Source organism: Camelus bactrianus, chromosome 34, assembly GCF_048773025.1.
Source record: "Camelus bactrianus isolate YW-2024 breed Bactrian camel chromosome 34, ASM4877302v1, whole genome shotgun sequence".
NCBI classification, from domain to species: domain Eukaryota; kingdom Metazoa; phylum Chordata; class Mammalia; order Artiodactyla; family Camelidae; genus Camelus; species Camelus bactrianus.
The window spans coordinates 9,718,697-9,735,384 of record NC_133572.1 but is presented as its reverse complement, the minus strand read 5'-3'; the positions used below and the strand labels follow the sequence as shown (position 1 = coordinate 9,735,384).

At 38.8% G+C, this 16,688-nt stretch overlaps 1 protein-coding gene across 2 annotated transcripts in view; it reads right to left on the bottom strand.

The window, feature by feature from the left end:
• Positions 1-16,688, bottom strand: part of PTPRO (protein tyrosine phosphatase receptor type O) — a 178,545-nt gene that overhangs the window by 54,845 nt on the left and 107,012 nt on the right. For both annotated transcript variants that reach the window (XM_010946475.3, XM_045510276.2), the window contains 6 exons: positions 16,316-16,477; positions 12,659-12,855; positions 5,878-5,998; positions 5,347-5,540; positions 4,123-4,234; positions 316-467 (listed from right to left, as the gene is read on the bottom strand). In XM_010946475.3, coding sequence (XP_010944777.2) covers positions 316-467; positions 4,123-4,234; positions 5,347-5,540; positions 5,878-5,998; positions 12,659-12,855; positions 16,316-16,477 — 938 coding nt within the window. The remainder of the gene's footprint in view (positions 1-315; positions 468-4,122; positions 4,235-5,346; positions 5,541-5,877; positions 5,999-12,658; positions 12,856-16,315; positions 16,478-16,688) is intronic.

Here is a 16,688-nt window from a genome sequence, read left to right as displayed (position 1 = left end):
GGCGAAGATAATGAAATATATTAACTGTAGTTTTCTTGAAAATGTTTGGTATCCTGAAGCAAAATCTCAGACCATAACTTTAAATACAAGTGAAGTCAACAGTTACAACAATGACAACTCACGAGTAAAGATGAAAAGGTACGCCCTATGAAAGGTGGCATTTCATTGTTGTTCACTATTCTATCTCCTAAGGCTAAAACAGTGCCCACTGGCATACAAATATTTGTTTAACGTCTCAGTAAATGTTTAATGGTTTTCGATAGTGTATGCAAAGAAATGTTCAGATGCCCAATACTGGGATTCAAAGAAACATACGCTCTTTTTAATTTTCTTCTTTCCTTCTGCAACAACCATCCAGTGGAGCATTCTAGAATGGGAGAGGTCAGTCGTGTCATCTCCATATGTCCAACTGATGTATAACAGACTGTTGAAATATTCCACAGAAGTGATTTCTGGAGCAACTGGAGCTACAAGGGAAGACAGAGGCAGACTTTAGTGTAACAGACTACTAATAATTGAAGTACTTACCATTAGAACATGAAACCCCATATAGAGTTAATTTGGAGAATTAAAATTCACACCACATGATGGTCCTCAGGACTCTTGGACCTTAGTCTTAAACTGACCTTCCTTTTGGTCAGTAATGTAGTGAAGTTTGGTTGTACAAGGGGGGCACCTGTTTTGGGGACCCCACCTTGTATGGCTCAGACACCAGACAGCCAGACCCATTTGTATCTGAGGACAGCAGGGCGTTTTATACTAATTTCAGTTACAAGATTCCCTAAGACGTTCACTTGCTTGGGTATGCTTGTTGCATCAATAAATTAGTATTATTAGGCATTAGTGAACTTATTTTCCAAGCAGTACTGGAAACTCCAGGGTCCTGTAAAAATAAATCTTTTTCATTGTGGTGCAGCAGAGAAGTTTACGGGAATAAAGGACAGTAGGATCAATGAGGAGAGGAACAGAAAATAAATGTTATGTCTACAAGATAACAGGACCACGTTATCGGCAGCATCTAGCCCAGTGCTTTGCGGAAGCAAAGAGCCTTCTAAATAAAAGTTGCTGAAGCAAGTATTAAGGGAAGGAAGGAAGGGATTTTTAAAAATCATGCTCCAAAGCAAAATGCTACACTGAGTTTATTCATCTATTTTTATATTTTCATACATTTAAATTTTAAAAAATTCCAACTGGGGAGGAGAGTTCACCATAAGCCTTACAATATATAAGCCCTGAAAGCATACTTGAATTACTTTTTAAAGTAGCTGATAATTCTGAAGATTTTAACAAACAAATACACAGTTGAATTTAAATTCTATGTGATGTTGTTGTGAAGATGCAGCCCCCAAACAACCAACATTTGGAAGAGAATTTCTACAAATCAAAAAAGACTTCTTTTCTTTAACATGCACTGATACTTACAACACACATTCATAACTAAGGATGCTTTCAAAAGCAATTACTCACTGAAGAGGTTTGTAACAGAGTAACCAACACACTTCTGCTTCATGATAGATATGAGTAACGTTTCTATATGTTCGACAATGAATTCTTGAGCTATCAGCAATGTCTATAGTAAGTAACACAAACCCACATCATATTGCAGAATATTCTAATAAAGGATAATAACCCTGGTTTCTTTATAGCTTTTTAACATCTCTCTACATAATTCATTATATGCAAGTATCTATGCTTATATTTCTTCAAAGTCTCATGTTCTAATTCGACTAAAGACAGGAAACATATTTAAAATTGCAAACCCAGAATTACATATCTAGCCCTTCACAGAGATTAGGTCTTTAGCTTTTTTCTATTCCATGTTGCTTTAAAATCCAGCATATTGCTGACAGACCACCAGATGTCACTCTTTATTTATTAAACATTATTTGGTGCACTAGCACAACTATGAACTTGCAGACAACGTTGCTTAACGAAGATAGTGGACTTGAGGCCCTGGTAAATCAGACCTCATTCAAATACTTTCTTCCTATGCTCTGTTATATTACACAATTTGGCAATCTGAGTGACATTGCAAACATATCTTACTTGCTTTAGAGTTGAAATGAGGGAAGAAAGGCAAAAAAAACCTGCTAAAATTTCAACTAGTTTTAAATACAGGTATAAAAATAAAACTCAGCCACCATGTATATTTTAATAGTGATTTAGATTACATCGTTTAATTCTCACACTACCCTAGGAGGTATTATGCCCATTTTATAGAGGTGAGAATGGAGACCACCTGTGTCGCTATATTTAGATAAGATTGTGGTCCGCCAGTGTCAGCTTGCCTTAGTAGTTGGTCCCAGGAGAAAATAAAAATTCCCAGTGATCAATTTATTGGAGACAATAGACTGCTCACCTCAGCGAGTAGCTTGCTTTGTCCACCTAAACCATTATCCCATGAACTTTTCCCATCCCCAGACGGTTCCCGGCTTTGAAAGGCACACCTAAGCCACTTCAGTTCATAACTCCGGCTCCTGTTAATACTTCACTTCTGATGTCCCCCTTCTGAGACACCACGAAGACTGTCCAGGCGGTCAGTGACTTAGTGCAGTGGGTCCTAATACACTTAGTTCTGTTCTACTAGCCAGTTGTTAGGCAATATTTTGAGTTGTACCAGTGAGAAAATAGAAGTCCAGGATCATTAAGATAATTTGCTCAAAGAGGGGAGGGTGTAGCTCAGTGGTAGAGCACATGCTTAGCGTGCACAAGGTCCTAGGTTCAATTCCCAGTGCCTCCATTAAAAATAAATAAATAAACCTAATCCCCTCCCCCCAAAAAAACCCAAAACAAACAAAACAAACAAACAAAAAAGGATAATTTGCTCAAAATTCTACAGCTGGAAATTAACAGAGCCAGGTCTGCTCTAGCAAGAGTTCAGAGGTGAAGTCTGCGCTGCTGTCTGAGAAGGAAAGAGCATTCTCAGAGCATCAATCTTAACAAAGTTAAGTATATGATTTATTGATACAGTGAAGTTCAATTATAATTAAGTATGTGATTATTAAAACCATCGAAAGTCTAACACAGGGCTTGTTAAATAATTCTTATTTTCTCCTTTTATGGTCGTCTTTCATTTCTCTACTCTAAAATTACTGTTAACATGTGGAACAAAGGCAACTCTAGATCGTGGCCAGGAAAGAAAAGCGACGAACTGCATAAGCTGGCTGTATAAGAATTCGCATGATGAATTTCTTTCCGTCATTTTTTAAATTGATAAATGTCAACAGAGTAAAGCTAGATGTCCAGGGTGGAAAATATTTTGTGAAAATCATTCCTCATCTAAACACTATTTTTTTTCTTAGTTTTTCTCATTATAACTCTAATTACAGCAGTCTAATCAAAAGTTCTTGAAAACTCTCAGTTCCAGCAATGAGGGTTATGTTCCCTTGATGAATTTCTTCTTCCTGTTTTTACCTCTGCCCAGCTCCGCTGTCTCTGTCATATGTTAGTGAACTAGATGATGTAAGGCTCGGAAGATCCGACACCAACAGCTTTTTAAGTGCTTAAATTTTGTGCTGTGCATTTTGCTAAGCAGCTTATTTAACTGGGAATTAATAATAGGTAATGATAACAGATAATAAATACTATAATCGTCCCTATTGTACACATGAAAAAAACTGAGGCTTAGAATTGCCTTGCTCAAGTTTACAGGTGAGCCATGACTCACACGCAGGCACACCGTCTCCAAGCCTGTTTCACCTCCTGCAGTGGATGATGCTGCAGTCAGCCTGTGACTTTAAAAATGGCTTAATTAGTAAGGAAATGGGGGCACTCTAGTAAATACGATTATCAAATGGGTAAAATCAATTGAGTGCAGTGTGAAGCTGAAAGCTCTGCCCGCTACGTTTCGACTCAAATCAATTCCAAACAGGGGCACATGAATCAAGGGCAGTGATTCAGAAAGAAATCAAGGGCAGTGACTCAGAATAAAAATTGTATTTTAATTTTTAAAGGCTCTCGTTTAAACAAATAATGAATTTTCAGAATCAAGTGTATCATCTTGCATGCTACTGATGCTTCATCTGTCCCGGGTGACTGGCCAGCACTTTCTGGAGATGTGTCCCTTCAGAACCTCCGCAAAACAGTGATCTCTCCTCGTGGAACCACTCCCCACATGCTCACCTGTTATGAAGCTTATGGTGGAACTGTCACAGCAGCTCAGTTCTGGGTCTCCCCATGTCACCATGGTAACTCGGAAGTTGTAGTACCACGCTGGCAGCAGATTAGCTATTCTCTGAAAAAAGAAGACACATGACTAACGGGGAAAATCATATTTTTGGAACTGATTTATGTACTTCTTTTAGGCTATGAAAAAAATAAGTAATTTTTAGTTTTGGTCCTGTGCCTTTTTGTATTCCCAAATTTTCCATTAAAAATATTATTTTTGGAAAGAGGTGAGGTGTAAATAAAGTGACATGCAAAAATATAATGTAATTTTTAAAAAGTGATTCAAAGATACAGAGTAAAATACTTCCATTATTGGTTTCCTTTTGCAGCTTCCTAAGTTACATCACATGAGTGAGACAGTTCTTATCTGTAAGTGACTGTCTGTACACGTCCTCCTGTTTCTAAGACAAATGACCTTTCACAACTCTATATTCTCCCAGCTTGGACCATAAGCAGGCATCCATATGAAGTGGCAGTTACCAGAGTTGTCAGCTGGGTAGAGGACAATTGTGCACTTCATGTGTGACCTATAGGTAACCAGCACTTTAAAAATTATTCCAGCCTTAGAAACAGCAACCTTCACCTGCTCTCTGGAAGAACACCCTCTAATGGCCTGACATCATAGATTTTTAAAGGCTGTTTTTTGGAAGGGGGAGGTAATTAGGCTTATTTATTTACTTACTTTATTGGAGGCACTGAGGATTGAACCCAGGACCTTGTGTATGCTGGGCAGGCACTTTACCACTGAGCTATACCCTCCCCCTTAGACGTTTCCCTGATTTGTTGATGTCAAGAACAGTCATCACTGGATTTAAAACCAGTGTCAACTAATTATTGAATAACTAAAGGAAATCTCTTGTGTTTCCCTCCTTAGGAACAGAGAGGAACTATAAGCACTTGAGAGCTCCACTAAAATGTGGGTTAGCAAATATACTCATTTGAAAGTGAAAGCCACTGGCACAATTTTTGCTCTCTGCCTCAAAAAAAAAACAAAAAAAAAAAAACCAAAAACAAAAACAAAATTAAAAGCAAAAACAACCCCAAACCTTGAAAATAGCAAGCTACCTGTGTGTATTTACAAAATGGTCTAATTTATAGATAACTTTTCAGACACATTTGGTACATGAAGGCAAGTCTGTTTACACAGGAAAACATGACAGCTGGTTAAGGACAGGTTACCACTGATGCAGTTAAGGAGACAGTCGCTGCTATTTCATAGTAGGTCGTCCACTCTGATGTCATTGTTGTAGGATTGAAATAAAACATTTCAACCACGTATTTTCTGAACACTCCTAAGTAAGGTCTGGTCCAGCTCAAAACCACTGCCGTAGGACCCAAGGGATAGAGCATTAAATCCTTTATTCCAGTTGGAACTAAGAAGAGAGGGGATTAAAAAATAAGAAAGCCAAGAAGCAATGTTTAACGTCTTCGCAATGGCTTCACACTCGTACTCAATAGCTAGATTTTTCATTCTTCTAATACAATCATTGAAGACTAAACGTACCTGCATGAAATTTTCTTTTTTATCAAATAATGGAAGCTAAGGATGTCTACCAGGTATACAGTTGTAGTCATTACTTATTCTGAAGGTAGAATATTGAGTGAACAAGTCAGAGCCTCCCAGATATGATGATAATGAATTGAGTTTGAACGTTGCACCCTCCAAACAGTATCCTGATTAAGTTACTATTCTTGTGGGTGGCGACTTACCAATAGCGAATGTCACAGGGTCTGAAGGTGGTCCAATCAAAGGGCCTTTTCTTAGGTACATCACAACCTGGTACTGGGCACCAGGGACCAGATTTTCAATAATAGATTTGCTTGAGTTCACCTTTAAACCAAACACCCAATAAGATTTATTTAGAGCTGGGTTTTCAGAATGTGACACAGGGGCTGAAATTGTATTCAGGGACACTTTGTGAATCCACAAATGCCTTTGAAATCCAGAAGCCTTAACTCATGCTGGGGAAGGTCAGATTTCAAAATTAGAATGACTTATGGTTTATGTGAACACTGAAGCGAACCCAGAACATTCAAATTCTATGGCTGGATTTAATAAGTCCCGTGAACTGCTTTATACCCATCAATGTCAATTGTAACTATGTACACTGGAGACACACCAGCCTCTAACCATAATCAAATCAGCAATACCATAAGGATAGTCTGACATCCTAAACTGTAGTGTCAGCTGATTACATAAAAACATCAGTGCAGGAATGCCTTTAGTCTCTCGTCACTTAGAAGCATATAGTATCTATTTAGAGTGATGGAAATGACCTCAGAGATTATCTAGTCCAAATCTCTCATTTAATAGATCAAGAAGGGAAAGCTAGAGAATGGCCAAGGTCACTTATTTAGATCAGCGTTGCTACTGGAAGCCTAGCACTGTGATCTCTACTCCATGATACAGGCAAGTCACAAGGCGAAGCAGCAAGACACAGTGGTAAGCACTTTGCAAAGTGACTGTGACAACCTGCCAAGACTGAATCAGGAAGAAACAGGCAGTCTGAGCAGACCAGTCACTAGTAGTAAAATTGAAATAATAATAATAATAATAATAATAATAATAATAATAATAATAATAATAATAATAATAATAATAAACCTCCCAGTAAATGAAAGTCCAGGACTGGACTTGTACAGCACAGGGAAATACAGCCATTATTTCGTAATAACTTTAAATGGAGTATCACCCATAAAAATTCTGAATCACTATGCTCTACAGCTGAAACGAACATCGTACGTCAGCTATACTTCAATTTTAAAGGTACGGCGATAAGCACTTTGCAAGACTACTGTGACCCAATAAAATAATGTTGTAGAGAAAGTCTTTCATTTAGGTGAGCTTTTTTTTTTTTAACTGTTATTTAAAAAAGAAACAAACATTCAGTTATGTAAAAAATGCCACATAGAGAAAAGTATTGTGAAGAGCTAGATGAACAAAATGTATGCATTGAAGTTGAATGTTGGTGTGCACAGGAACTGATGCCTCAACTAACAGGTTAAGAAACGTGCTGCTTTGCCCTTTTGTGCCTCTAGTATCTAAGACAGTCATGCTTTGTGGGAAGAACACAGGTTCTCTATTAGACTGCCTGAGATCAAAGCCTGGCTCCACCCCGTAGAAGCGTGGAAATTTATTCATAATTTTTAACTTGTTTATGATTCTTACCTTGACTTCCTCAGTGATAAACTATCAGTAATACTATCATACACATCATGGAGTGTAAGGGTCCCTAAACCACAGTGTCAGTAAAGTTAACTCATGACTCATTAACCTTAGGGCATCTAAGGGATGTAAAATGGTAAAATTACTACAGAAAAGAGTATGACTCAGTGAAGAATATTGTTGACACCTTACCTATGCTGTAAGTTTTAAGTCTCATCATGGTTTTAAGAATAAACACAGTATGGTGGTAGCTCACAGCAAAAAAGAATGTGAAAATGAATATATGTATGTTCATGTATAACTGAAAACTGTGCTGTACTCTGGAAATTGACACAACATTGTAAACTGACTATAACTCAATAAAAAAATAGAATAAACATAGTATTGGTCATATGATATAAATGTTAAAATCTTTCCAATACCAGAAACTAATTCTACAACAGTAGAAATTGGATAATTTGAACTGGTACAACTTGTTCTATGTCTAAGTAGGGGAACAGTATAACAAAATTTCTTTTCCAGTAACTTGATCAAAATAAGATTAAGTTGAATTAATAAATTCGCCGTTCCACATTTTCTTTCCTATTTACACTCAGAATTTCTTGTCCGTGTTTTAGGATTTTAATCCTGCTGGAAGCCATCTAGACTGTTTGTCATCTCATCTGACACCTTCATCTGATAGAGCATTTCCTGAAGAGACAAACCATGCATAAGAATGCGAATGTTATGTGGAAATAAACGGTACTGTTTTATTTCTTTAAGACATATTTTAAGTGATAAAACTAATAATGATAACTGTAAAAATTGTCCACACTGTAGAAGAGTGAATGAAGCCAGTTGGAAGTCTTTCTGTCCTCCTCCCACCATCTCCCACATTTTGGCAGGCAATCCTCTAGACCTTCCTTCATACATACATGCATAAATAACACGATATTGAACCTATAGATATTACATTATCAGCATCGCTCCAAACATTCCTCTTCAACTTAACACATTATAGACACGTGAACAGACCTGCAAAAGCTACCCTTGCTCACTCCTTTAGAATATTTAGAACCACACAGCACATAGAGCGCAGATGGTTTCAGGGGGGTGTTAATGTTTCTTTGGTTTGATAATATTTTAGGCAGTAGTTGACTTTAATCATTCAAATGACTTTCATTTGAATGAATCCTGGAATCAGAACCACTTAAATATGCTATCATAATAAATTCATCCTAGGGAAATTACACTGCCTTTTTAAAAAGTAAGAAGCAACAATGTGTACATATATATCACACTACTAAAAAAATCAGAAGAGGGCCAATGATACGGCATATGACCTTCATGACAAATTATAAACACGAATTTCCCTCTAATTGTTGAGTATTTGCTGAGCCACCAGCCTCACTTCTATCCTTTCATACCTTTTTCTTTATCCTGGACCTACTTAGGGGTGGATTGGAGGCGGGAAGGGGAAACACTCCAGTATTAAGCTTACTAAATAATGCGAATTTTATTCTCTAAAGATTACTACACACTCCTCCCCCAATTTTCACCCCATCTTTGCATTCCAATATCTCTTCTCTCTCATTTCTAACTGGTTTAAGTCTCCATTTCAGAGAACTCAGTAGAGTCCAGTGTATTTCCAATTAGGGACCAATTAGTCTTATCTCTCCTCAGCTTAACATATAGGAGCAAAGATGTACCAAAAGAGCACAGGAAATATTTGATAGACTTTTAAATAATGGGGTTAAACTGGATAATGTTGTATAGCACAGGGAACTATACTCAATAGCTTTTAATAACCTATAATGAAAAAGAATATATATAATATAATATATATACAACTGAATCACTATGCTGTACACCAGAAACTAACACAACATTGTAAATTAACTATACTTCAATTGAAAAACAAACAAAAAGAATGGAGTTCCTTTGAATCTGAAATGGTCTTATTCTACATTTTGTAGCCCTCTTAACATTAGCCCTTTCTGTACATTTATTAGTTACTCAGGTTTCTATGGAGAATCTCTAGAACCTCTTCATTTTCTTCTCTGGACCCAAAAAGTATTCAGCTAGACCTGCATAATAATAAAAGCTGGCAATTTGGGGCACACATTACTATTACTGTGTTCTAGACGCTGCATCAAGCATCAAGTCCTTTTATCTTTATTACAACTGTATGAGGTTGGATGTGTATCTCTTGATATTACAGATTAAGACGGTAAGACTTATAAAGAGCTGAAGCCCAAGGGTCTGAAACCCCAGTCAGTTTGATTCTGGAGTCTATGCTTTTAGTCAGTACTCTTGACGCTGTCACGGTGGGCAGTGAGGGTGACCCTCCCCTCGTGCAGCTCCTGCAATCTGGCCAAACAGCACTCGCCTGGAAGTCAGATCACTTGAGCCTGGGTCTCAGTTGTACGACTCTGGGCAGGTCCCTTAAATATTCTGCCTCTTAGCTCTGTCATTTCCTCATTTGTGAAGCTTGATAGATCAATTTATCTCTCTTTCTGAGTTAGTCACTTCTTACTTATACATTCCTATTAATTGTTACCCAAACATTTATAGACCAAGCAGATCACATATAAAAATAAATATACATCCATATATTGTATGATGTTCCTTAATTCTGAAATTCATGATTGTAAGTCTTTGCAGTAAAAGCACATTTTACTTCAAAGAATTGTCTGGGTCCTCATGTAACTCCGAGCACTGCATCGACATAGGATTATTAACGAATAGCACTACAATGGTTGTTGAGAGGGATACACCACAAAATCCCTTTCCCACGAACATTTGCATATAAACTCATATGCAAAACAGCAACCAGACGTGAATTACATACATATAATGAGGACAAAGTCAAATTCAGGGGTACCAATGTACCTAATTGAAAGGCCAGACACTAAGCTTCATGAAGTCAAGGTTCAAACCAAATTTGTTCTTATGTCTAGCATCTCACACAGGACCTTCCAGAACAGAGAAGTCGATGGAGCGGTGGGGAGGAGCAGGGGCACTAGCAGCGAACCTCATAGGTGATTTAGGTAATAGATAAAGCCATGATCCTGTGGTACAGGTGATGAGATGATGGCAGGGAAAGAGTAGGGAGAATGAAACCATAAGAGAGTGAAACATTGTGATTAATCATTAACCTGGGTTCAGCGTTAGAGTCACTCTTCTTTTTGAGCTGCATTTTGAATTTTCTATTTAATATAATCACCATACTTCTGAATATAGAACTGAAGGAATGTTATTATTTTTTTCTTTCTGGATAGTGGATGCTTTAAGCAATAACCTTAGTCGGACAGATCCTGGTGAGAACGTCTTCCGGATTTCTTGAGAATGGCCACGTGACTCTAGGCCAGTTTTTGAGACTTTTTGAACTGATGCTTCCCCTTTGAAAATGTGTGTGTGTGTGTGTGTGTGTGTGTGTGTGTGTGTGTGTGTGTGTGTGTAGTAGGGCAATGGATGATGATGATGTAGTAATAACATAATCCTCAAAACATTCTTGTGATTGAGATAACACCTAGCACAGTGGTCTACTTCCTGCCCTCCCAATATTTCAAATACTGGCCTCCCTGCCTATAATCCTTAACCGTTTCATGTTTGCTTTGTTTGCATTTCAAGAAGTCTTTATCAAAGTGCACTTAGACCAGGCTTTCTCGGATTCATTTGTAACTCACAATATCTATCTCTACGTTTAGCCTTCAGCTTCTATGTAAAAGATATGTAATTTGTACATTAGATGGAGCAAAAAGAATTGTACCAGGGAGCAATCAAGTTCTAGGTCATGTTCTGCAGGAGTAACACATTTTCTATCAATGTAAAGAGTCAGTCGTGTCGTGTACGCTCGGGGAAGGAAGATAATAAGCCGCACAGTGAGCTGTGATTACTAGTTAATCGGTTTAGCATATTTACTCTTTAATTTAATTCAAGTCAAGAGGTAGCCTCATCTTCAAGTAAGGGCTTATTTCAGCACTCTAAGGCTTCCGAGAGCTCCAAAGGCCATGATTCTTGGATTCATCTTATTAATTTAAAATTTCTCACGCTTTGAATTACACTAAAGCCTAATTTTCATGGGATAAATGGAAATATTCCAAATAGCTTTCACATGGCAAACATCTTTTTTGAATATGTATTAAATTTCCAGTGTATGCCACATAAATTGATAACTTAATTTTTTTGCCTTTAGGCCAGAAAATATTGTGTTTGTAAGACCCCAAGAATTAGTACCTTCGATCTTAGGAAAAAAATAAAAGCAGGTTTTAGGAAAACAAGACTGGGCTCCAGGCTTCCTGCGGGTATTCACGGCATCTGTGAGCAGGGTCTGCTCTGGGGCCCAGGCTGGCGGCTTCATTCAGTACTGATGATCTGGTGTGGGCGTTCCTTCCTGTAGCCACGCCCAGAACTACTGATTCCCACGTGTCTCCACTTGCCTCTTGCAGCCCCTTGTGCTCGGCTAACTCCTATTTAGCCCGCAACACTCTCCTCGGTTATGCTTAGTGAGGAGGGAGTTTTTCACTTTATGTACTTTCAATTTTTCAATTTTTTTCCATGAGCATGCATTATTCCTTTATAGTTAAAATGACAAGGAAAAGAACTAAAAAAAAAAAAAAAAAAAAAAAAAAAAGAAACTAAAACAAGCAAACAAAAACTCCCCCAAACCTTCTGTTTGGTTGTCTCCTCCCCAGGAGGTGTTATGACCGGTTTCCAAATCCTCTTGTCCCAGTCCATATTTATTCATGCCCTTCTTTCTGTGAACTCATAGGGCTTCTCAATTATCCACTATTTAAAATTTACTTTTTAGTTTTTTACTTAAGTATGGTCGGTTTACAATGTTAATTTTTGGTGTACAGCATAGTGATTCAGTTATACCTATATATATATATTCCTTTTCATATTCCTTTTCATTATAGGCTATTACAAGGTATTGATTATAGTTCCCTGTGCTTAACCTAGGCCTTATTTTATACTCTGCGGTAATTATATGTTCATTTACCCATTATCATCATTAGATTATAAACTCTGCAAGAGCAGGATGTACGGAAGCTGCCTAGATCCCCAACGTCTATCCCAGCACCCAGCACATCGGAAGTGCTCAGTGAATTCTCTTAAAGGTGGGATGAAAGCAAAGGGAAGACGGTGGCCCTAAGAGGGAAAGGGAAGGCAGCGGTGACGGAAGCGCCCTGCGCGCGGGGCTCCTGGCTCCGCCCCCGGCTCGCGGCACCGCTACCCACAATGCACCCGGGAGGCACCGAGGCGGGTGCCGAGCTCCGCGCGTCGCCTGCGGGGCTGTGATGCGCGGGGTGCGCGAGCCCGTCCTCCCCGCCTCTGCGCTACCTGAGTGCAGTACTGCTTCTCTAGCCTCTGGCTCTCCTTCTGTTTCTGGCACGTGAGTGACACCACAGACACGATGGTGCCGTTGTAGTTCTCTTGGGAAGACGTCCAGGACATCACGGCCGTGGTGGAGCTCAGAATGTGGACGCTCACGTGCTGGGGCTTCTCGGTGAGTTCTTCAATCCACTCTCCCGAAGGACCTGGACGTTCAAATCAGAGCACAAGGGAGGTTTCACGCTGAGTTTGTTGAGCTACAAGATTCTAGTTTTAAAAATCAGGTTGTTTCCCTTTTGCTCTTGGATATTCAAAGTTAAGACTGGCAGCCAGACTGACAGGGTTTTACATCCTCTGCTTAGCTGCAGCCTCCACTGGGTGACCAGCCATTAACCCGAGCAACAGCGTGGCGGCCGCAGCAAAACCAGTTCCGCTGAGAGACAGGAGCTCCACTTCGTTTGTTACGTGCATCTGAGACTGTTCTGGTAAGTTCTTCACCAGAAGGAATTTACTTCTCTTTTAACAAGGGGTGGGTGGGGCAGTGTGGCATTTATTTCATCAGTGTTTATAATTCCTTTGTTGTTGGAATCTTTGCTCTCTGGAAGTAATGACTTTGAGATTCAAATGAGCCTCTACTACCGTTGTGTGAAAAGAAATTTCAATTTGGTGACAGCGGGGTCAAAGAGGCAGAGTTGTGACTATGTTAGAGAAGAAATAGGCAACCGCCGGGCCCAATTACAGAAGCTGGCTGGAACCGGGGAGGGGGGAGGGTAACTTGAGGACACGGTGGATTCCTCACTATAAAGTATCTCCCCCAAAGTGCCCGCCATTAGCTTTGTTCTCTTGAATTTCCAAAGTGGTTAACACAGTGCCTGACACGTAGTAAGGACCCAAGAAACGTTAAGGTGATTATTATCTCCCAAAAGCCCCTGTTAAAATGCCAGTTCTTTTATTTGCTTAGGATACATTTCTCAGTTCTTTCCTAGGAAGCTGTATTTCTGGAGCCCAGGAGAGAAGGGTCTGTTGGGGAGGGCAATCCCAGGCTCACAGTAAATGAGGCAGGGGAAATAACAATAAAAACGATAAAGATAAAAATGATGGCACAGAGCTACGGCCAGACTCTGTTTTAAGTTTATGTGTGTTTACATATTTGAATCCTTTACTTTTTTAAACTAATCCATGAGGTCAGATCAATACTAGTATTAACATCGCTTTCAGATGAGAAAACTGAAGCAGAGGTAGTGTTAAGTAGAGCTGAAATTCACACACAGGAAGTCTGGTTCCAAAATCCATGCTCTTAATCCCTTGTATGAAACTTCCTGGAGCTACCATGAAACAGTGAAAAGCTTGTGTTTGGAGACAGGAAAATTGGCCGCAAAGTCAGTTTTGCTCATTATTAGTGATGCAGCCTTGGGTGAATGATTAACTTCTCTGAATCTGTCATGCATTTGTCAGATGGATGAGTCACAGAACGTTAGGATTGAAAAGGACTTTAGCGTTCTAATGCCTTATTCTCCTGATGAGGAAATGAGGCCTAGAGATATGAATGACCAGCCAATGTCACAGAAGTAGTAAGTGCCTGGGAACCAACCCAGACCTCCTGTCTTCTGGGTCAGGGCTTTGTGATAACTTATCATGATGCCATCTGATTAGTCTACTTCACAAGACTGTTTTTGGGACCGAATGAGATTATAATGTGTTAGAGAACTATCTAAATATGAAGTGTTATTACTATTATACATATTATTGGGGTAGTAGGGACACAGGGAGAGATGATGGGAAGCAAAACAAATTCACTCACTTAACGATTTTACATTTGGACTGACCTGATAATCAACCCAAGGTGACAGGTCACTCCAGGCTCCGTGGAAATGGACTTTGCTATGAAATATTGCTAGAGTCTAATTCTCGTCCTGACACTAGGGAAAGTCACTACACTTTCTGACACAATTTTTATTTCCACCTGAAAAATGGGATAAAAGAAATGTTCCCTTCATAAGACTGTTGGGAGACTAATGCAAATTTCTACCTTAATTTTCATCTCTGAGGAAAGCCTTCAAAACTACATAAATACAGTATCCTTTTAAAATCAAAGGTATATACACAGTACACCTGAATAACTCATTATTGCAGAAAAAAATATCTGAAGCTCTGAAAACATTCTTTTATTGGCAGAGAAAATGCAAAATTTCTAGTGCTCTATATTTTCCTAGATGAATATTAATATGATTTCTTTGAAACAGTCATATTTTTGAGCAATTTGACACATTCTCAGCAGCTCTGGTCAATTTGGTTGCTCTAAGAGTAGACCAGAGTACCTGACATCGGAAAGTGGTTCAATAAATATCTGTTGAATGTACAACAAAATTAATAAAAAAGCAAATATAATGACCCCAGCCAAGGTTTTACAATTTGGTATGAGAAGCAAGATGTACACAAATAGAATTGATCCGGAAAAATACCACACTCAGATGAGCTCTGTGTTTTGTGTTGTACACTAGGAAACACAGTAGAAATTCAGAGAAGGGAAGAGCTAATGGCCAGAAGAGTTGTGGGAGTTTTCTTGGAACTTTCAGGGCTTCTGTATTGGCAGAAGGAAATCTCTGGGTTAATGAAACATTTTTAGCCTCATGGGGGAAAGCTCAACGCTAAGCTTGCCTCTCGTTCTGAAGTGATATCACATCAAAGATCTCCCGTAACTGACAGACATGCAAGGCAGTCACAGGCATTTTTTCCACATGTCTAGTGGTTGCCAGTGGTGACAATTTTTGTTTCTTAAGTAAAATGGTTATGTGGGATATTTTCAACATTTTTAAGTTGCTAAAGAAACAGATCTCTTCCCTCTGTCCCCTCCTCTTTCCCCCACCCATCTTTTTGGGGATCCTTTGATGAAAGGTAGTATTTTGCCTCTGGAGGAGATACAGTGGTCACCCTTTGTGGAAAGCAGTTTTTATCCATTACCTTCTGGTTTTTCTTTCTGCTGATCAGAGACACATTTATCTCCTTGTAAACTAGGAAACTGATTTTTGGCCTCTAAACTTCTAGTAAGTGTAGTCAGATTAGCAAAAAACATGACAGACACACACTATTTTTGTAACTTTTAAAGATGAGCTGTTGCCTTGCTATTATCCCTTATGGAATCAGAAGACTCTGCCCTAAGGCTTGATATTGGGGCTTTTATGATGCTCTGGCTTAAGTCTTGCGCTAACTTTTGGAGACCACCTAGGTCTTACTACACTTGAATCTCTGGCTTTCTTTGAAGCTCCCCAAGCTCGATACTCTAATGAGACTTTTCACAGAGTCCAGCCATATCAATTTTTATCATGGCCTCACACAAAAGTCCTATTTCCAAAACTGGGTGTCCATGATCTTGGAGAGTTTGTTATGGCAAGTGTGGAAGGTCAGTTGAATAAATGTTCAAGTATCACAATAATAATAATAATAATAAAAATCCTCCAGTTAAATCCGGAGGTAGGGTTGCTACTATTAAACATACATTTATTTCCTCCACTGTCAAAATCTCACGCATCCAGGCCTCTCATGACCTTGAAAAATTCTCAAGGTCTCTAAGGTTTGATGTATAATTGGCGCCTGAACATCATTAATCTCAGCAGTTCCATTGTTCTAGCTCCCCTGTAAATGCAAGATAATTTCTTTGGTACTTACTGATATAGAAGCTGAGTGATTTTGCTGACTGACTGTTTCGCGTTTCACAAGATCCCGAGGAACTGAAGGTTGTCACCGATAACTTATATTTCCCGGGCTCCTTCAGTTCTGTGACAAATTCATGTGCTTCTTCACCCACTGTCAAATATTCAGTAAAGTTTTCTAAATCATGTATAAAAAAAGAGAATATATATGAGTTGATATCTGGAAGGGCCTTTGCTATAGACAAGTCAGTAAGTTTAAAAACAGTATTTTTTGTATTTTGCCTCCTTCCTTTTGTCAGGTTCAATTATACCTCTAATCTAAAATTGCTATTAAAAAAAAAGAAGACTAAGAGTTCAAACTGTTTCTCACGATACTTTTAAATAACCAA